This window comes from Leucopleurus acutus (assembly GCF_964270905.1).
Source record: "Leucopleurus acutus genome assembly, chromosome: 13".
Taxonomy (NCBI): domain Eukaryota; kingdom Metazoa; phylum Chordata; class Mammalia; order Artiodactyla; family Delphinidae; genus Leucopleurus; species Leucopleurus acutus.
In genome coordinates this window covers 50,837,358-50,858,788 of record NC_139155.1, presented here as the reverse complement: position 1 = coordinate 50,858,788, position 21,431 = coordinate 50,837,358, and the positions used below count along the sequence as shown (strand labels likewise).

At 51.0% G+C, this 21,431-nt stretch overlaps 1 protein-coding gene across 1 annotated transcript in view; it reads left to right on the top strand.

The window, feature by feature from the left end:
- Window positions 1-19,886, top strand: part of CABLES1 (Cdk5 and Abl enzyme substrate 1) — a 105,620-nt gene extending 85,734 nt beyond the window's left edge. The window contains exons 7-10 of the mRNA XM_082853170.1: window positions 713-816; window positions 14,861-14,967; window positions 16,247-16,454; window positions 18,489-19,886. Of these exons, the coding sequence (XP_082709296.1) occupies window positions 713-816; window positions 14,861-14,967; window positions 16,247-16,454; window positions 18,489-18,629 (560 nt within the window). The 3' untranslated portion in view covers window positions 18,630-19,886. The remainder of the gene's footprint in view (window positions 1-712; window positions 817-14,860; window positions 14,968-16,246; window positions 16,455-18,488) is intronic.
- Window positions 19,887-21,431: the final 1,545 nt, after the last annotated feature.

The window sequence follows — 21,431 nt, the reverse complement described above, 5'->3', positions numbered from 1 at the left end:
TGAGAACTTCCTCTGTGATTCTCACGGCGGGTGAGCTTACTCGGCTGCTGGCAGAAGACTTGCATGCTTCCAGCTTGGCCTGTACAAGCCTTTGTGAGAATCCGCACAGGCAGAAAAACGCTTTATGAGGCGGGATTATTTCCACTGTCAGAGAAATTCCAGGTGAACACGGAGCTCCTTAGGCCTGTCCAGGTGCTGAGTTCAGAAGCACTGTGCTGACGTGCCACCCCTGGTCACTGACGGCTGTTTGCACTGGTAGCTGCTCTGGTTTGCGTTCATTCAGACCGCATAGCCTGCCCGGAACCATTCACACCAAACGTGCTTCTCACATGCAATACCTGGAGGCTCATTTGATCTGCAGGTTTAGAAAATGAGCCTTTTCCGTGCCACGTTTTAGAATCTGTGAGTGTTCACGGCATCTTTCATGCTCGTGAGGTTCTGTGCTCTCCCGGGTCAGGGAGATTAATACATAATTGTTTTAAATGGAAAAAACAGCAGAGAGTGTGAAGTGTTTGGTGAACCCCTCTGCCGGGGCATACACTTCACTGGCGTGCAGAGACGCCTGCTGACGGTCAGAGCGAGCAATGTGACTCTGAGCTCAGTGACCTGAAGCCACCCTTTCTTCAGTGTAACTTTGTACCAGGCGTTCACCCGGCTACTTCTGCTTCAGGACGTCCCGGGCCTTAGTCATCATTTTGCGTGTGATCCTCAGGTAGCGACCTGGGAGAGTTTATGGACTATGACCCGAATCTCCTGGACGACCCCCAGTGGCCTTGCGGCAAGCACAAACGAGTTCTGATCTTTCCTTCGTACATGGTGAGTGGCGGTGGCGGGGTGGCAGGGGAGCTGACCCCCTCAGCCTCCTCGGAGAACTTGGAGGTGCCGTGCTCATCCTAATGGCCAGTGGCTCTTCCTGGGGTTGGGGGCTTGTTCAAACACTGCTCTGCCTGGTTCTTCTCGAGGACCTCCCCCACCCGCCGCCGCGTGTGGGTCACTCAGGGAAGGGCCAGCATCACATCCAGGGTTCTTCCGGCCACCTGGCCCAGGTACAGCACTTCAGAGGGCTTGAGGAGGCTGGATTGCCGGCAGCTGTGAAAGCTGCCAGCTCAGGTTGCAGCTTCACCTCTGAGGGTATGTTTGTCCATGGACCCCACTAGGTAGGGCATCACCAATCATGCCCATCGCCGGCAGCGCTGAGTTCAAGTTCAGCTGTTTGGAGTTCCTCGGTGACTGTAGGCCTCTGCACACACTCTGAGCAAACATTTGGCACTGGGTTCTGGATGACAGGATCATCTCCTGGGAAAGTGAAAGTAGGACAGTGTGGGTGTTCAATGCAAAACCTTTCCTTGCTGTTTTTATTTCACGGGCTTTTCCTCTTTTTCCCTTTGTGTAATTTGGTTTCTACTTTTGGCAGACCACCGTTTCCCACCACTCTGGCCGCTGTTTCTCCAGACACCAGTGGGGTCTGACAGGGTCCTGTGTACTTTCACTGGGCAGACTTGTCCTGACTTGGATGTGGGCAGAGCCTGGGCTGCTACGGGTTGTGGGAGCCGGGCTTTTAGAGAAACCCACCGCGCCAGGCCTGCCATGCACACCATCAGGTAGAGAGCACTGACCCAGGATGTCCCCACCGCCCCCCTGCCAGGCCCGGAGGGGCGAGCGCAGCTGAAAACGTCCGACTCTGGTTCCCTTGCTCCTCCCCTGCTGGCTGATGTCAGAAGCCCTGGCCCCAGGAGTGAGCAGGGGGTCCTTCTTCTGTTCCAGGCTCCTGTGTCTGCAAAGACCAGAGTGGGACCCCACCCCATGCACTAACTCTAAGCTTAGCATTCTCGGTGGTGAGACCCCCCACCCCGCCCCAACTCCCCAGCTTCTCTTCTCACGGAGCATCTGGCAAGTAGCTGACGTCAGAGAAACACCAGGCAGAACTCAGGCCCTCACTGCTCACTTTCAATGTATATCCTCTTGTAATTGGGCAGATAGCTCAGAGGTCATTCTAAAATGCCACACTGAGGGACTTCCCTGGCGGTCCAGTGGTTCAGAATCTGCCTTCCAATGCAGGGGACGCGGGTTCGATCCCTGGTCTAGGAACGAAGATCCCACATGCCGCGGGGCACCTGAGCCCGCGCTCCAGCAACTAATGAGCCCGTGTACCGCAACTACAGAGCCCACGCACTCTGGAGCCCGTGCACCAAAATTAGAGAGAAGCCTGCGCGCCGGAATGAAAGATCCTGCATGCCACAACTAAGACCCGACGCGGCCAAAATTAAAATAAATAAATAAATATTTTAGGGGCTTCCCTGGTGGCGCAGTGGTTAAGAGTCCGCCTGCCAATGCAGGGGACACGGGTTTGAGCCCTTGTCCGGGAAGATCCCACATGCGGCGGAGCAACTGAGCCCGTGCACCACAACTACTGAGCCTGCGTTCTAGAGCCCGCGAGCCACAACTACTGAAGCCCACGCGCCTAGAGTCCATGCTCCGCAACGAGAGAAGCCACTGCAATGAGAAGCCCGTGCACCGCGATGAAGAGTAGACCCCGCTCGCCGCAACTAGAGAAAGCCCGCACGCAGCCACGGAGACCCAACGCAGCCAAAAATAAATAACTAAGATAAATAAATTAAATATCATTAAAAATAATAATAAATAAGTAAATAAATATTTTAAAACATAAAATAAAATAAAATGCCACATTGAATCAGAATGAATCGCCAAAGGCATTTTGTTTAAAATTGCCTGTCTCCTCTCTCTCCTGTCCTTATTCTCCAACTCCTAACACAGAAAGCAAAACCAGAGCCATATAGAGTTATTTTTTTTCTACCTGTGACCTGTTAGATTATTTACTTCTTTCTAAAAACGAGGGCTTATCTGTATCAGCTGGCCCATAATAAGTGTCTGATAAATGACCAGAATCCTTACCCTGATGTCATGGAGGGAGCAACTGAAAGTTCGTGACTTGTGTACCAGTAAGGGTTCTTCATGTTGTTCACTGCTTTATTTATTAAAGTTCACTTTATTAAGTAATTTGGGCAGGAAACTGTGGCTCAGGGAGTCTGAGTGAGGCTGTCAGAGTTGACAGACAGGAAGTGAGGGGCTGAGGCTAGAACCCTGGGCTTAACACTCTTCCTACTGTGCCTCTGAATCCACGTCCCTCAGCAGCCAGTGGCAGAACCCCCCTCAGGGTAAAACGTGAAGATGATTCTCTGGGCCAACAGTTTAACAGATTTCTAGGTAACCAAGAGAATAAGAAGGTGCACCGTTTTTGATTGGCGTTGGGGTTTGGAGGGGAGCTCTTCTGTAGTCATGTTACGTCTGGTGATAACATGGACCTCTCCTTTTATAGGCCTGGTGTCTGGCTGGTGTGGCTCTGATTTTTTTTTTTTTCTTTAAATGATTTAATTGTGAGCTTCGAGGTTCTGGGCTGTAGTCTACATGTGCACACCTGTGCAGCCGGATCATTCCCCCGCTCCACCAGACAGTGCGCTAGATGACCTGCCAGGTCAGTGTGTGTGTCCTACCCTCCTCGTTTTATGGTCCCAAGTGGGTCATTTTTCAGTTCACTACATTGAATCTGTAGCCTGTGCTTCCTGTAACCGTCCATTTTTTAGAGAACGAAATTGCTCGTGAACTGCATTTGCCTGTAGGTCAGCTTCATAAGACCTACATCTCCTTCTGCTCTGGCCACAGGTATTGGTACTTTGATAAAACGTGGGCCGTCCACTTTTCAGCACTGACGTGCATGTCATGGTTACAAACTGCCTCAGACTGGCTTCCAGGAGACTTCCTCTCTAGAAGCAGACGTGGCTTCCGGGGCTGTTTCACATGCATTTTGGCACTGAACTTGCAAGAGCAAGAGTAGGGGGTTTGGCTTTGGTTTGCTTGCTTTATTTTGTGTGTTGGGTACTAAGTATAGAATTTGTCCACCTAACCAGTATTGACTGAGGCCCTACTATGTGCCAGGCGAGGTGCTTCCTTATACAGTGGAGGACAAACCAGCCACCGACCCTATTCTCAACCTTAGAGTGAGTGGAGAAGTCAGACAGCAAACAGTACACAAGTCACTGTAGTGAGGAGGGTAAGGAAGGAATCATCTTAGAAAAGTGGTGAATAACGACAGGGAGGGTTAGGGGTTGGAGGTGGGCCTCAAGGAAGGCTCCCCTGAAGACATGCAAAAGTGAACGCTGAGGGGAGAGAGGCCTGCCAGGCCTTGGGGGGACGGCCCCATGTGCAAGAGCCTGAAGTGTGCAAGAGGTTGATCTTGTGTAAAATGGATATTTTTAACAGTAACAGTCACTGCCCTTTATACACACACACACACACGCACGCACGCACGCACGCACGCGCGCGCGCGCGGAAGTCAATAGAATGACGATCCTGACCAATTTTCTGTGCTAACTTGACCCCGTGCTCAGGGAGCTGCCCTTGTCAGTAGGCGCCGGCTACTAAGGTGGACAGAGGGAGCTACAGGGTCATCTAATCCAGGTTGTTAAAGGCCCTCTTTGAGGGTCTGGGGCACATCTTGGCCTGTAGGTGGGTAGGAAGAGCTGACACAGTGACACAGCTTGGAGCGTTCCTGCTGCGGGGTGAACCCTCATGGTTGGCAGGGCTCCCCCTGCAGGCGGACTCAGCGCTGTGAGAAGCCTGTGCAGCCCCGCTCCTTCCTCCCCCTCCCCGGCTCCCTGCTGTGGAAGTTGGGGAAGGGAACCACCAAGTCCCGGCACACACCTCCCTAAATATCAACCTCCAAGGCCTCTGGGGTCCTGCTGCCATATGCCTGTCCCCGCGAGGCCCCCAGGGCAGTTTCAGTTCGGCCAGCCAAGCAGAGGCCCAGATCTGAGAATGAGGGACTGTGGTCCTGGGTTTTGGGGTTTCCTATACCTGTGGAATTTCAGGGTCTGAGGTGTTGGTGTGGGCTCTACAGAATCAAGCAAGCTTTACAGTGATGAGCTATAGTCCTTCTACCCCATCAAATCCTGCAGCAGCCTTTTTTTTTTAAAGATTTTTTTGATGTGGACCAATTTTTTTTTTAAGTCTTTATTGAATTTGTTACAATATTGCTTCTGCTTTATATTTTGGTTTTATGGCCGGGAGGCATGTGAGATCTTAGCTCCCCAACCAGGGATCGAACCCGCACCCCCTGCATTGGAAGGCGAAGTCTTAACCACTGGACCACCAGGGAAGTCCTGCCATTTTTTTCTCTTTTCATATTAAGATATAACATAGCTAATCAAATGTACCAATTTGAAGTGTATAGTTCCATGAATTTTGTATCCTCCACTTGGACCAAAATGTAGGACACTTCTATCCCCTTAGAAAGTTCCCTCCTTTCAATCGTTTTCCGCTTCATACCCCCTCCCAGCAAAGGCAACTACTGTTCGGACTTTTGTCACCAAAGATTGGTTTTGCCTCTACTGGAACTTCATATGAACGGAATTGTGTACTGTGTTTTTTTTAATCCATCTTCATTCACACAACTTAATATCTGTAAGATTCACTCGTGTTGCATGTGTCAGTAGTTTTTTGGGGTTTCTTTAATTGCTGAGTAGGATTCCATTGTATGAATATACCATGATTTATTTACCCGTTCTCCTATTGATGGACATTTGCGTTGTTTCCAACTTAGGGATATTATGAATATTGCTGCTATGAACGTTCACATACAAGTCTTTTTGTGGATATACATTTTCATTTCTCTTGGATAAATACCTAGGAGCGGGCTTTCTGAGTCAGTGGAGGTGATGTTTACCAGCCAGGATGTAGTTGAAGGTATATTTTCGTTCATGTTTGTTCTCAGTAGAAGATAAAAAGGCCAGTCATTGCCACTGCTGGGATGTGCCTTTTAGTGGGAGGGTTCCAGAGCTGAACATTCCCCTGAAGCTCAGAAAGAAGGCTGTTATTTACAGAGTTTAAGTGGAACCGCTTGAAACTGACCTTGCATTTGTAGTTACAGTTGTATTTTTTAACTTTGATCCAGGCAAGTCACTCCCAGTATTAGCCATTGTGAAAGGGCAAAGAAGAGGTTTGAACGAAAAAAAAAAAGAAATCCTGGTGCAGATGTGGAAATCAAATTGCAGCTGGCCCCGTGGTTTTGGCCTTACGGTTTCTAGAAGGTGACCACGAAACATGAAAGTATGTCGAGCCTCCTGGCTACATGCAGGTTCTTGTAGGGCCTGAACTTCATATGGTTTCTCAATGCAGTGAGGGGGGCCAGAGGCCTCCCACTAGAACCGGTGCTTCCTGCCCTGTGCCTCCTGGCCTATAATTAAAGTTTCACTAGAGAGCGGTTATTTATCATTAGAACCTGGCAGCTGAAGTCGGTAGTGGTTTTTCCCCCCTTGTGGGTGTGGAGAGCAATTAAGAGGAGAAAATAAGAGAACTGACTGAGATAATGCCAACAAAATTAACGTTCTGTGAAGGGATTTCTGGACCCTTTTCCTTTCTCAGGAAGAAAGCCCTCTCGAACTGTATTGACAACAGAAAGAAAGCCGACTTTGTGATATCTATAGGTATCTCGATCTCGAGAGGATGTCTCTTGGATTGATCTCCGTGATACAGTGCCTATTCTTTTATTTACTTAATATTACAATCTAAGGACTCATAGAAAAGCCCCTCCTTCCGTTTCAGCGTCTCCCCAGGGTTGTGGGAATATATCTTAGAACTTAATTTTTCAGGACAGTATGAGATGCTGAGCAGGAGGGAATAGAAGACAGTAAAGGAAGATTAATCCAGGCTTCCGTGAGATTGGATTCTGCTTTCCCTCCATATCTCTTTTTCACTGAAAGCTGTCTGGATGACATGGGCACTTACTTACCTGTCTGCAGGTGGATTTATTGAGACGCTAAAGCAGCTTGAGCCCAGGGACCCTCCCTCGCAATGCTCTTTCCAGGCCCCCAGGTTTCCAGATGCCTGAAGCTTATTCAGTTCGGGAGACCCTTTTTAAGAAAAGTAGTTCAGCGTTACAGAAACACCATTGCTGGGCCTCTCTGGAGATTCGAAGGGGCCCTGGAACTTCCCTGCCAGGCGCCTGCACAAACCCTGAGCAGTGGGGCTTTGAGACCTGCCAGCTTTTGATGTAAGTGTAAAAATAAAATGGCTTATTGCATCGTGGTGGGTTTTGTTTTCTGTTTTGGGTTTGGGTTTTGGGATTTGGGGTTTTTCTGGTATCAGTTTTATTAGATGAAATTCACATATCATACAATTCACCTCTTTTAAAGTGTACAATTCAATGGTTTTTAGTATATTCACAAAATTGTGCAACCGTGACCACAATTTCAGGACATTTTCGTCATCCTCAAAAAGAGGCCCCCATACCCTTAAGAACCCACTCATCCTGTAAACCCTAGGCAACCACCAGTGTACTTTCTGTCCCTATAGACTTGCCTATTGTGGACATTTCATGAAGATGGAATCGTACGCTATATGGTCTTTTGCGTCTGGCCTCTTTCATTTAGCATGATGGTTTCAAGGTTTATCCATGTGGTAGCATGCCTCAGTATTGTGGGGGTTTTCTAATCTTTTTTTTCTTGTAAAAATAATATGAAACGAAACTGTGCTTTCCATTTCAACCAAGAGGTAGCATCTGCTCCCTTTCTCTGTATTTGTCTCAAATTTTTGATTATCACTTTGTGGTTTTTAACATGACACTGCACACGCAGTTCATCAGCTCGTGCTCTGAGACCACCCTTTAAGAAACATGCATTTAAAAGTGCATCTAAATACTATCTGGGTGTGTGTGGCCTCGGGGCCACGTCCACCCACTGTTATCTCAGGTGGGTGGAAACACTACTCCAGAAGTTCCTGTAGTACCAGGGAAACACTCGACACATGTCTGGAACCGTGAACGTGCTTTGCACAGCTGGCCAGTCCACATGGGGGTGTAATCCTGACACAAACGCAGCTTTCCCTGGGTGCCTCTCCTCGATTGCAAGCCATCTCATTTCAGTGAGAGAACCTGAAGAGCTGCTCGCCTAAGGGAAGGGGCACAGGTTAGACCCAGGATCCTGTGTTTGGAATCCGATGGGTAGAAATAGCAACAAATGCAGCCCCAGGCCGAGTGGTCTGTGCACTCGTTCCCGTAGTTTCCTTGTGATTTACAGCCCTCTCAGGAAAAAGGAATAAACATAGAACAGCCGAAACGCCCAGCTGTGTGTGGTGAGATAGATTTCATCAAGGGCCACGGCCCTGCTTTCCTTAGCGAGCAGGTCACGTGTGCTTTCCGGTGCCCAGCTGGGCTCGGAGCCCCGTGGATGTCAGGCAAGTGCAGTGGAGGCTGGCTGTTGGCACCGGAAAGAGCTGCAGACATCACTGCCTTGTATCCTCCGTTTCACAGGCCAGGTAAGCGAGGCTTAGAGAGGCCACACACCTGCCCTGAGCTCCCTGCTGCCTCCTGGGTTTCAGGTAGCCCTGCCGCTGGAACCTGGCTCCTCTGGAACGTTCCTGCCCCCCAGGGGCCCCTCTGACCCAGAGGGGAGCGGCAGCAGAGTCGACAGCAAGCTCACATCAGTTCAGAGCTGCTCTAAGAGTCCCTAGGGAGATGTGAGCCCTGGAGGTGGGGACGAAAGGAAGGAGAGCCTTAACAGGCCCCGAGTGGAAGCACCTTTTATGTTGTTTCTGTGGGAATCAGACCATCAACCTGTCAGCTCTGAGCCCCTCGTTCTCCTCCAGCACTGTTACTAGGGTGCACGCACCCCCGGCGCACACCTGCTGCCTCCCGCCCTCTCCTGTTGCACCCCAACCCCACCCTGGGAGGCCTTCCCTTTAGGGCATCCTGGTGGTGCCCTGGGCCAGAATGGGACCCAAGGTCAGCTCTGTGGAGGCTCCCTCCCTTCTCTCGTGATGAGTCCAAGCCTTTATTTGTTTTGGTAAAAAGCAAAGGGTGTCTCGGCGGCGCAGTACTCTTCCAGCTGGAGAACTAGGTTGTGGTCTTACCGTCGTTTCCTGTTATCTCAGAAGGGATGTGTGGCATCAGCCCCCATGCTGGGCCTTTCCTAACTCTGCCTGCCTCTCTGGCGGGGCCGGCCGGGCAGGGCTCCTTTCTGAATTGCATCTCCTGGACCTTCTGCGTTTTGTTCGAATGGTCTCCTGCTCCCAGCTGACCTTCCTTCTTCTTCCTGCAGCTGTGCACACACAGCTTCCCCGTAGCCAGGCAGCTGCGAGAAAGTGCATTTAAGTGATCTCGCGCTCCACCCCACCCTGCGAATCACAGGCACCAGGGATGGAGCTGCCCATCCCTCATGCAGCTGGGCCCAGCTGTTGGCCACTGCTGGGGCCGCAAGGACCCCTGCGCTTGGCACATCCCGTGGCCTGGAATTTAGTGGCCCTGAGCACAGTGGTCACCCGCTCTGTACCAGACCAGTAGGGGACCACAGCCCGTTTATTGGCACTTTGATTCATAGGGACGCACGTGCACTGGCAAAACCCAGCCGTTGTGAGCCTTTGTAAACCGTGCAGTTAGATTGATAGGGGACCTGGAAAGCATGGGCCTCCCGTTTCATTCATTCTCTCTCGAGCCAGAACGAGTGGGTGGCTGGGGGCCCACTGTGACCCGCGCCTGCAGCTCAGCCTCCCATACTGCCACCTCGGCTCACCCTCCGTCACTGGAAAGAGGACAACTGTCTCTCGGGGTTGGGGAGGGAGGGAGGTCCAGCCTCTAAAGGATGTCGTAAGGCTCCCTCGAGACAGATAGGACCATGCAGAGGAGTCGTGGCAGCTATGTTCCAGAAAGTGTTTCCTAGAGGGAACCAGAGCTGACGACAGTGAGGACTGTCATCCCTCTGGAATCTACCTGCAGGGCCGTCCTGGGCTCAGGGCTATTCTTCCCATACTTGGCGCCTGGCCGATCTGAAGGCTCCAGGTGCAGCGTGCGTGCAAGGCCCTGTCTGAGCAAGGGCCTGGGAGCAGATTGTCGCTCTGGGGGGCCACCCATTCAGCCACCCTGATCACGTGCCCCGAGCAGCTGAGCACAAGCAGCCCGTACGTCTGGTGCCCCGCAGCCATCATCATAAAGCACGTGACGGAGAAGCGGGATGAAGAAATGGAGGCACGGAGAGTTTAGGCCGCCTGCACTAGTGCCCAGATGCTGAGTGGTCGAGCTGGGGTTTAAACCCAGGCATCTGGCTCCAGAGTCTGGATCCTCCCCACTGAGCTGCAGCTCAGAGAAGCAGAGATGAGAGCAAGAGTGAGCCAGAGCCATCTGGAGGTGGAGGAGGTGGGGGCAGAAGAGATGTGCTCCCTCAGACCAAGGTCAAGGCCAGAACCAGCTGCCTGGGGCAGAGCGGGGCCTCACAGGCAGGGGCGACGCTGCATCCGGCCTGGGATGGAGGGCTGAGATCAGAGTACAGTGAGGCTGCACAGCAGCTCCATCACAAGCGACACCACTGCTGTGGGTGGAGTTGTGTCCCCCGAGAAGATTGGCTCAAGTCCTAACCCCAGCGTCTGAGGATGTGACCTTATTTGGCAGTGGGGTGTTCGCAGAGGTAAATTAGTTAAGATGAGGTCGTACTGGAGCAAGGTGGGCCCTAGCCCAATAGGACTGGTGTCCTTCTAAGAAGACAGAGACACAGAGAGAAGAAGGCCATGTGAACACAGACACGGAGAGAGCACTGTGTGGAGGCAGGGGTTGGAATGATGCATGTGCAAGCCAGGGACCACCTGGGACTACCAGACGCTGGGAAGAAGCAAGGGAGAGTTTCAGAGAGACCGTGGCCCTGCTGAGACCTTGATCTTGGATTTCCAGCATACAGAACTGTGAGACAATAAATTTCTGTTGTTTAAGGCGTGAAGTCTATGGTACTTTGTTACAGCAGCCACTGGACACTGATACAACCACTTTTGTGTTCTGAGGCACTCAGACTGACATCCGAGATTTGCCACCATCCTCCTGCCGTCTTGAATCTTTGCAGCATTTCTTTGCCCCAGAAGCCAACCTACCTCACCCCCCAAAATATATGTAAGCAAGTGAACTAGAATGACTGTTATTGGGCACCTGCATCAGGTCCAGGCATAGCAAGCCTTCAGCAGTCAGCACGCACAGCCTCTTTCCCCGGATGCCCTTGGATTTCCTGACGCTGCAAACCCCTAGGAATGCGGGCCCAGCTGGCTTGCGTCCGTCCTGTACCTTCCCCAGTGGAGCCACCCTCCCTCTGCCACACCGCCCTGGAGGACAGGGCTGCTGGCCACTTGGAGGTCAGGAAATGGGGGGCCTTGACAGAAAGATGGAAGTTTGCAGAGACTGTCTCACCCCCAAAATGTACTATAAGTAGTTGAGGAAAGACAGTAGCCAGGTGATGGCCAAATAGATCAGTAAATGGAGGATCAGACTGCCAGCCAGTCTTCTGCCCGGTGCGGGGAGCAGTCACCAGGACATGGCCCTGTGGCTGGAAACCCCTCACAGAAGGCATCACAGGGTGCCACCTCCATACCTCCAGGTGGCAGAGCTGGGGTTCAGAGGAATTCTGCCACTTAGAACATGAACTTGAGGGCTTGGCCACGTGCAGCCCTCGCTGGGGGCCAGGTGCTGAGCCAAGGGTCTCATAGCATCAGCTCACTGGCCCTCCTTCTACACCCTCTCCAGGGTCCAGCATGGAAACAAATATAGCTCTCCACTCCTCCTGCTGCCAGGAAAAGTAGGTCCCAGCTCCGTATCCCAAGAGCTAGGATGAGGCTACTCATAAAAATAAGAGTCTCTCCTGCAAGGTCTGGGCTTGGGGGTGGCTGGAGCCCTCCTTGCCGCACCTCCAGGGCTGCAAGCTGAGCTGGGTTGTTGGTGCTCACGGGGCCCTTCTAAAGCTAGGACTGGTCAGGAAGTGGCGTGGGAGGACCCCAGTGCTGCGGTGCACTGATGACATCGGTGCCTTTAGGGGAAGCAGAGCTCTGCCCTGTCCCACATCCCCCCAGTAAGGTCCTGTTACAGTAGCAGTAAATGCCATCAGTGAAAACAGCGTATGCATCAGTTAGGGTTCAGTTACGAAGCACAGCATCCACTCGAGCTAGTTTAAGAAGAAAGGCATTTTCTTCCAGGGCACCAAACAGCGTATAGAGTCACTGGGGAGGCTGGCGAAACAGCCTAGGTTGGGGTTTCCGGAATGATCCCAAAACCATACTGCAGAACCAGGTCACTAGGGGAATCTGCACTGGCTGTCAGCTCTGGATGTGCCAGTATTGCCACCTCCATGGTCAGGAAGCTGCCACTGCTGCTGGATCCAGACCCATGCTGCCCTACTGTGGTCTACACCTGCAAAATGGAAACTGGGACTCTAGGGCTCCTGTGGCGACTCTTCTTGGTAGCAGAAACAACAGAAGCCCAGCCTCTGCTTCAGCTCTGCTTTCTGACACCAGCGCATGGGATAGGAAGAACTGGAATTGTATTTGGAATTCTAGCTGCAAAGGAGTCGGGGAGTACAGCAAGGCATCCCAGAAGGGGGTTGGATATCCAAGCCATAGTGTATAGTGAAGGTGAATCACTGGGGTTTAGGGAAGATGATCCTACAGAAGTGGCATTGCAGCCTAGGCAAGGAGGATCTGATTCTCATAAAAATCACCTGGGCAAGATCACGGTGCAGAGAGCACATCGCCAGGACACATGGCAGCTACCAGATGGGTGTGTCCTGGGTCAGCTGAGGGACAGCCTTCCTGATTGGGCTGGAAAGAGCACAGCTCCGAGGCGGAAGTCACGGCATTGCACCCACCGAGTCCACCTCCACCCAGAAGTGGAAAAGCTCTGCACAAGCTTGGTGGAATCGTGTGCGTTAATAGGACTGTGGTTTGCCTTTCTCAGCCAGAGAAGCAAAGAAGGTCCCACCGAGATCAGTGTGAATTTGGACGTGCAGGCTCTTTGCCTGCTCTCGGTTATAAAAGTGACACCAGAGACATTCCACGTGCCTGTTCTGAAACTGTGTCCAAGCAAACGTCTTCTGAATGGGGGTGTTCACAGAAAGCCACCAACTTCTGTTAGAGCTGCTGAGGAGACCTTGGACGTGTCTTCTGGAAAAGGCCAGGCACTCGCCTGAGAAGAGGCTGGCAGTAGCTGTCCACGGGAACCGGCCTTCTCATCACAGTGTGTGGTTTCTTCTTTCTCTGGCTTTGCCTGACAAAGGTTACCGCCCGTAACCAGCCAGGAGACGCATCCCACGTTGTTGCAGCCCTTGGAAAGTATGTTCCTGAGGAAGTGGGGTAAGATTACTCTGGCGAGATCCAGCCAGACTGAGTTGTTGTTTGTTTTTTTTAATTTGGAGTATAGTTGATTTACAACGTTGTATTAGTGTCAGGTGTACAGCAAAGAGAATCAGTTATGCATATATGTATATCCACTCTTTTTTTAATTTTCCCGTATAGGCCATTACAGAGTATTGAGTCGAGTTCCCTGTGCTATACAGCAGGTCCTTATTAGTTATCTTTTATATATATAGTAGTGTGTATATGTCAGTCCCAGTCTCCCAATTTATCCCTCCCCACCAGACTGAGTTTAATTCAGAGTTAATAGTGTAAGGCACAGAGAAGGAAGGGAGATCAGGGTACGCAGAGAGAGCTCGAAGGAGCCGGTCTTTCAGGATGAATGGAATTGGGAAGGGCAAGGGGAGGAGGAGGAACTCAGGGTTCATGGGACTGTTAATAATAGCCAACATTATATACCTACAGTGGAATATTACCAGCCTTAGAAAGGGAGGGAATTCTAAAACATGCTACAACATGGATAAACCTTGAGGACATTATGTGTGGTGAAATAAGCCAGACACAGAAGGACAAATACTGTGTGATTCCACTTCTATGAGGAGTAGTCAAATTCAGAGAGACAGAAAGTAGAATGGTGGTTTCCAGGAGGAGCTGGGGGGAGAGAATGGGGAGTTAGCGTTTAATCGGGACAGAGTTTCAGATTTGCAAGATGACAACAGTTCTAGAGGTGGATGGTGGTAATGGTTGTACGATATGGTGAATGTACTTAATGCCACTGAACTGCACACTTAAAAACAGTAAAAATGGACTTCCTTGGTGGCGCGGTGGTTAAGAATCTGCCTGCCAATGCAGGGGACACGGGGTAGAGCCCTGGTCCAGGAAGATCCCACATGCCGCGGAGCAACTAAGCCCGTGCGCCACAACTCCTGAGCCTGTGCTCTAGAGCCCGCGAGCCACGACTGCTGAAGCCCACACGCCTACAGCCTGCGCTCTGCAACAAGAGAAGCCACCGATGAGAAGCCCACGCAACGCAACGAAGAGTAGTCCCGGTTCGCCACAACTAGAGAAAGCCTGCGCGCAGCAACAAAGACCCAACACAGCCAAAAATAAATTAATTAATTAATTATTTTTTAAAAAAGGTAAAAATGGTCAATTTTGTGTCATGGGTATTTTCCCACAATTAAAAAAATAAAAAACCAGTAGCCAACATTTATTGAGCACTTGCTGTATACCAAGCACCGCACAGAGCACTTCTGACGTAGTTCTCCAAATAGCCGTATGAGGTAGGCGCCGTTGCTGTTTGCATTTTACAGATGTGGAATCTGAAGTTTGGGGTCATTAAATAAATACACCTCTCACAGCCAGATGACTTATGATGGTCGTGAGGCTTGTACCCAGATCTGCGAGGGTCCAGATATCACACTCTGTGAACAGCAGGCTGAAACACGGGCACTAAGAGGCACAGACTCCTGACAATTTCTAAGTGTTGCCCTGCTGATGGACGGGGTTTGGCTTGCAACCACCTGCAGAGGCCCTGCCCGTCAGGCTCCTGCCTCCAGCAGAGCCCTTGAGGCGGCCCTCATCTGAGTTCCCTGTTGCTGGTGGTGCAGGGTGTTAGAAGTTGGCTCTAACTTGCAATGATTATACCCATGACCAGTATTTTAAGGAGTGAGCTGTGTCGCCCCATCTGTTTCAGACCACGGTGATCGACTACGTGAAGCCCTCGGATCTCAAGAAGGACATGAATGAGACCTTCAAGGAGAAGTTTCCTCACATTAAGTTAACACTCAGCAAAATAAGGAGGTATGTGGGGATGAACACCCACCTGAACTTTCCCCCAGGCCCCTCTCCCAGCACGCACTGAGCTCGTGCTTTGTACGGTGGGTCTTCTGTTGTTCTGGGGAAGTGAAACGTGGTCACATTCAGCTAAAAGAGGCTCGTCCGGTGCTGGCTGACCGGTGCCCACATGTGAGTGAGCCCAGGCAGGCAGGACAGAGGCGGAGCCCTTGACACGAGCTGACAAGGATCTGGAGTGCGGTTCCTTATGAAAGAATCATTTCATACTATCTGTGGCTTACAGTTCAGTAAGATTTATGTTATGGAAAACTGAGAATAGGAAACATTCAGTTCCCTGCGTTCTCAAATGCAGGCAAAACAGAACAGAATTGGTATCAGAGGGTTTGAGATAACTCTTTACCCACAACCGTCTGCCCAGAGGTGACAGCCAAGCCCTATATGTAAGCAGTCAGCAAAACGGCCAAAGCAAAATCAGGCCCAAATTTCCCCTGCAGCTGATTGGATCGACCTTGTGGTGACCCACATCTTCTGGCCCAGTAATCGAGAGGACTGGCCCTGCTGGGCTGGAGAGAAGCTGACTTGTGTTGTGTCTGTGTGCCAGGACAGCAAGATTTCAGGGCGTGTGTGTGTGTGTGTGTGTGTGTGTAGTAATGGAGGCTAGGCTATACACATAGTGTTGGAACACGTGCCAGCATTCATACATTTATGTATGAATGTAATTCATACATAAATGTAATTTAGGATTATGCCCAATCCTGATTTGATTCTCGCACGTTCCTAGCCAAAGAGGTGAGAAAAATTAAGTATTCGTATTTTGTCTGTTGGTTGGGCAGCTTTCCTAAGTAGGCTGGTTGCTGCACTCTTAGTCTAACCCCCCTTCGGCCATAGTTAGTGTCCATAAGCGATCTTCGGCAGAGCTGATGCCAAGTACCTAATTTATCCGAGTAACTGTCTCTCTGGAATGACCTTAGTTTCCCTCTGTCACTGTGGGCAGCTCTACTCCTAGTTTCCGGACCGTCACCTAGCCACTTGGGCTCAACATGGTCCCATCTGGACGTGGTCTGTACAGCTTGACCAACAGAGAAGGGCTTGAAGTCCCAGCGACTTAAGTCTGTTGGCCACATACAACGTAACTTTCTCACTCATAGGGATTTAATCCCATTCCACGTCGCCCTTCTGGAAATGAAAGAGAAAATGCTTTCAAGACAGGGCAGTCTTTTTCTTTGGGGTCACCCGAAACTCCAAGTTCTGATAAGACTCTTCCCTCCCTCCCGTCTTTTTCTAGCCTGAAGCGAGAGATGCGGAAGCTTGCCCAGGAGGACTGTGGCCTCGAGGAGCCCACGGTGGCCATGGCATTTGTCTACTTTGAGAAGCTCGCCCTCAAGGGAAAGCTAAACAAACACAACCGGAAGCTTTGTGCCGGGGCGTGCGTGCTCTTAGCAGCCAAAATTGGAAGTGACCTCAAAAAACATGAAGTCAAGCATTTAATTGACGTAAGTGGGCTGAATTCTGATTGGCTGGTGGGGGGGGGCGGGGCATGCACTCCAGGCCAGCGCTGGTCTTGGAAGAGCCTGGTTGGTGAACCCAGCCCGGGAGACTTCCGAGCCTTAGTACCAGCTAAGGGGCCAGGGCTGTGAGGTTGGCCCTTCCACAGCAGATGTCAGACCCCACATCTCGGGCTGTCTTAGAACAGAGGGATAGGCCACTTTGATGAGACTGAAGATCCCCAGTATTGGGTCTGGCCATAAAATACGCTTTTAGGCACCATGAGGGTGAGCTTATTCTCCAAGCCGCAGAAGCCACTGTAATAGCCAGGGATCTTGCGGGTGGTGTGACCTGCAGAACATCCGTCAGACACACCTTGGCTTCCTGTGGCCTCGGCTGCTTTGGGGAAGGGCGTGGGCCTGGCTGAGTGGTATCTCCTTCCTTTTAAAATAGAGCCCCTTGGGGTTCCCTGGTTGTCCAGTGGTTCAGACTCTATGCTCCCAATGCAGGGGGCCCAAGTTCAATCCCTGGTCAGGGAACCAGATCACACATGCCGCAACTAAAGACCCAGTGTAGCCAAATAAATAAATAAATAAATAAATAAAATAAAAATTAAAGTGGAGCCCCTTTAAAGCAAGGAAACACTGATCTTCTTGGACAGATACAAGGATGCCTGTTTTTAAAATTCAGTGTATTCTGGGAATTCCCTGGCAGTCCAGTGGTTAGGACTCCACGCTTTCACTGCCCAGGGCCTGGGCTCAATCCCTGGTCGGGGAACTAAGATCCCACAAGCTGCGCGGCGCAGACAAAAAAAAAAAAATCAGTGTATTCGTAGAAAACTTGAGATACAATAAAGCCAACAGATCAGGAGATTCATCCGAATTTCCTACCTTTTTAAGGCTGAATAACGTTCCACTGCATGTATACACCACATTTTGTTTATCCATTCATCCATCCATGGAAGAAATGGTACAGAATCGTCTAATTTGTGTAGTAAACACTTTGAGGACCATGATTTGGATACCAAATCTGAGCTGAGAATCAATAGGTTTACGTAGATAATAGCTGAACTAATGAATCTTTACAAGTGTGCTGTTACACACATTTCATAGTTGAGAAATATATCATCCCGCAATGCTGATAGTACCAATGCGGGATATAAGAGTAACGATCTGACAGGCCGTTTGCAGTAGCAATTAACTGAACGCGAGATCCCAGCCCAGTTATAATCTGAAAGTAGTCGCCGACTACTCCAGCGTTGAGATTTTTTTTGTTTTTAATTAAGCCAAAAGCTAAGTTTACGCCAAAGCAGAATGTACTCTAGCAAAAATGAGGCCTTTCCTACCCACGCTCACCCTGATCGTTCTCCATTCCTACTCCAGCAGCAGCTGGACCAAGAGGCAGTGCAGGAGGGGAGCCCCTGGGCGTGGGCTCAGCCCAGTCAGATCCACACAGGCCGTGTAATGCTCTGAAAGTGAGGCAGCCTCGCCAGGACTTGGTCCTCGAGCATAAAATGCAAGGACCAAACTACACATAACCAGCTCCCCCAATCCTAAACCCCCCACGTGGATATTGTTGTTATAGGTGATTTGCTGTGGTTTTAGTCTTACCTCTAAGCTTGAATAACCTAGTTGTAACAGGTACAGTTTGGGTCTCAGCTGAGTCTGAATCTCAGCATTTCAATTTGCTGCCCACGTCACCTTAGACAAATTCTTAACCTCTTGACCCCGTTTACCCATCTGTAAAATGGAGATAAATGTAACACTGATCGTGTAAGATTATCAAGAGATTCATGAAGTCACGGGATGTATCTCAGGCTCCCGGCAGACTGTGGGTCCTCAGGGAGGTAGGAGTCCTTTTCCATCAGGACTGAGAGCAGGAAACACAGCTGATGCCTCCGTTTCTTCCTCCACAGTCTTGCCCATAACGGGTTTCTCTGTAAACACTCTCTGGCTGGTGGATACAGAGGTTACACGTGGAGAAAACCTAGGATTTTTATTTCAAAGCTAAAAGGCTTTTGGTTTCCTTTATTTCTGTCGCAGAAGCTGGAGGAGAAGTTCCGGCTGAATAGACGAGAGCTGATTGCCTTTGAGTTCCCGGTGTTGGTGGCCTTGGAATTTGCCCTTCATCTGCCGGAGCACGAAGTCATGCCCCACTACAGACGCCTGGTCCAGAGCTCCTAGCACAGGCCTCCTAGGAGGGCCGGGACCACTTCCCCTGAGCTCACTGGGGCAGCACGTACTACTGGAAATACAAAAATAGAACTCAACACAGCAAATTTTTCTCCACTCGACATGTTTTTGTGTAGAAGCAGTACCAGAAACTTTTCAGGGAGTCTTCCATCTGGCCAGCCAAGATGGGCTGTGAACCATTACTGCTCAGCCAGGAAGGGGAGACCCGAGCAGAAGATGGCTCTCCCAGCTCCCCACTCACCAGATTTCCTAGCTGGCCTCACCCAGACTTCCTCGCGACCACACGCAGACCTGGCAGGCGTGGTCCAGGGCCTTCTCTCCAGCCCTGTTCCAACTCGGAGTGCAAAGTTCTAGAGCAGATTGGGGAAGAGCATTTGCAGAAGTTGGGAGAGAGCTTCTAAAAGATACCCTCAGTGTGTCAAAAGAGCGTGCCAATCTATTTTTGTATCCGCTGTTGGAAGTGCACTTTCCTCTGGAGCGTGTGGCTAGTGTGAGAGTGTGTTTGAGAGATGTCCCATCAGGCCTCCACCCGCAGAGCCAGCCCCACCCTCTGCAGAACAGACCTCAGCCTGGGGTCAGGAGCCAGGCTGACCCTCGGCAATTATTTCTACATAATCTCTGGATAACAGTCACTCTGTCCGTACCAGGTGGACATCTTCTGCCCTTAGAAAATGACATTGTTTCTGTTACTGCTCCTACCACCCATGGGACAAAGACAAGCTCTCACTCGGATGGGCTGCGTGGAAAGGTGTGGCATGTGACGTTCTATACCTTTCCGCCATCACGTCCTGCGTGTACACGAACCTTCACGCTTTCCCCGCTGTGGAGATGGCGGGGTTGGGATCCGTGTGTGTATTCCTGTGCTCTATGTTAGAGTGCATCACAGGCACATTTATTGTGCTACCTATCTACCTACCTATCTATATAAAGTGTTTTCTAAAATCCAGATTAGGGGTAAGACGCATGATGGGTGTTTTGAGGTTTTTCACAGTTGGGACAAACCGTATCTTGAGCTGAGGCTGAGTCAATCGAAGAGGCAACAGCTCTTAGCATCACCGCGTCCCCAGGGCTGTCAGTGCAGAGTTTTCGTTGCTACTTGTACTGATTCACTGGGACGACCTGTGTGGAGACACCTCATCGCTCTGTGCCCTCATAGCTGCAGGAGAGAGGCGCCCATTGTGGTTCACTGGACGGAAGGAAGCCTGTGGCCCTGTAAAGAGAGAATTAAAAGATTTTATTGTTTCTATATCCACGTATGTGTATGTGTAGGCGTGTGAAGTCTCACCAGTCACCCTCGCCCTGCATTACAGTTCATCTGCCACCATCCCCGCCTCTGTTTCACACACAGATTCGGAGCTTTGCAGTCACCCCAGAGAAGGGGCGATGGGGTACCAGGCTTTAGTCAGCAGAGCTTGAAAGAATCTGACAGTCACAGGTTGGAGGAATTCAAGGAGTGGCCAGGGGGAAAGCAAACAGGACCCAGAGTAATAGAGTTTAGTCATAAATATTTTGCTCACAAATTTCCTTAGCTGGATTCAGTTGTGAGATGATTTTGTTGAGGGGTATGATGAACGCGATCTCTTGGGCTTGATAGATGAGTTACTATTTCTGGGACACCTACTGTTTATGAGGCAAATTGGGAAAGAAACAGGAAGTGTTCAGAATGTCTCCATCACCTGAATATAACCCGCCCTTGACCTTCCTCTGCTGGTATCTGTCACCTGCTTCTCCCTGATGAGCCCTCTGGTTCCCAGCCCACTCAGCTCCCCAGTGAGGGCCTGGTGGGTGGAAAGCCTCTCAGAGATGCGAGGCCACTGGCATCTAGAAATTGTAGCTCCCCGCCACCCATCTGCCTTGAGTCTCCCGCCAAGCTCAGGGGATATCCAATAGGTGACAGGGGCCACCGGCCCAGATGTGCGGAGGGCAACACCCTGCGTCCTGCCTGTGTCTTAAAACCAGGCTCAGGTTCTTGGGTTTGGGGCAGTTTGGTTTGGGGCATTTACGAGGTGGACTTAAGAAGTTGTGGGTCCATTTTGTTAAGACAATTTAAACATCTATTTTGACCTGTGGGTTTGCTAAGTGGGGAGTTTATGGGTTTTAATTCAGTTGGAAGGAGGCTGAGAATGAAAGATTCTGTCCAGAGCTCTCCTTTACCTTGTCCATCACATGAGCTTTCCGAAGGAAAAGGAATGAGGCGGAGGCCAGGCCTCCAAGGTCACTGCCGACGCCTCCTGGGATGTGGTGACTGCCAGTCACTTCCCAGACTCGGGCTTTGGCAAGGAGTCGTGGAGGCAGCCTGTGCCTGTGTGGAGAGAAGGCGGCCGCTCAGCAGACTGTTCTAGAAGACCCCGAGGCTCTGCCCTTCCACCGTCCACCACAGCGGCAGGCTTGGACCCCTTGCAAGCCCTGCTCCCTCTTGGGCTGCCTGAAGCCTCTGCAGTTCTCAAGGCCAAGGGTCTGGGGAAGGCCACGCTCCTCGGGATGGCAGGAGCCGCCCCACCTGACTTGGTTTCCCCAGACGGGCCTGGTGGACCGGGGGTGTCTCTCCTCTGGTGCCCTGACTGTGAGGTCAGGTTAGAGATGGAAAGCAAGGAGCAGCCGGCCTGGTGGCAGCTGCCCTGTCCCCAAGCAGTGGGCCCGCTGTGCGCCCTGCCCGGGCAGGATCACTCCCCATCCCCCAAAGGCCTGGAGGCCTCAGGCCAGTGACAGTAGAGGTCATTCCTTTCCCTTCTTTCCCCCCAGTCAAACCTGCATTAAAGCAGGAAATCCACACCAAAGGCAAAGCTGTTTGTT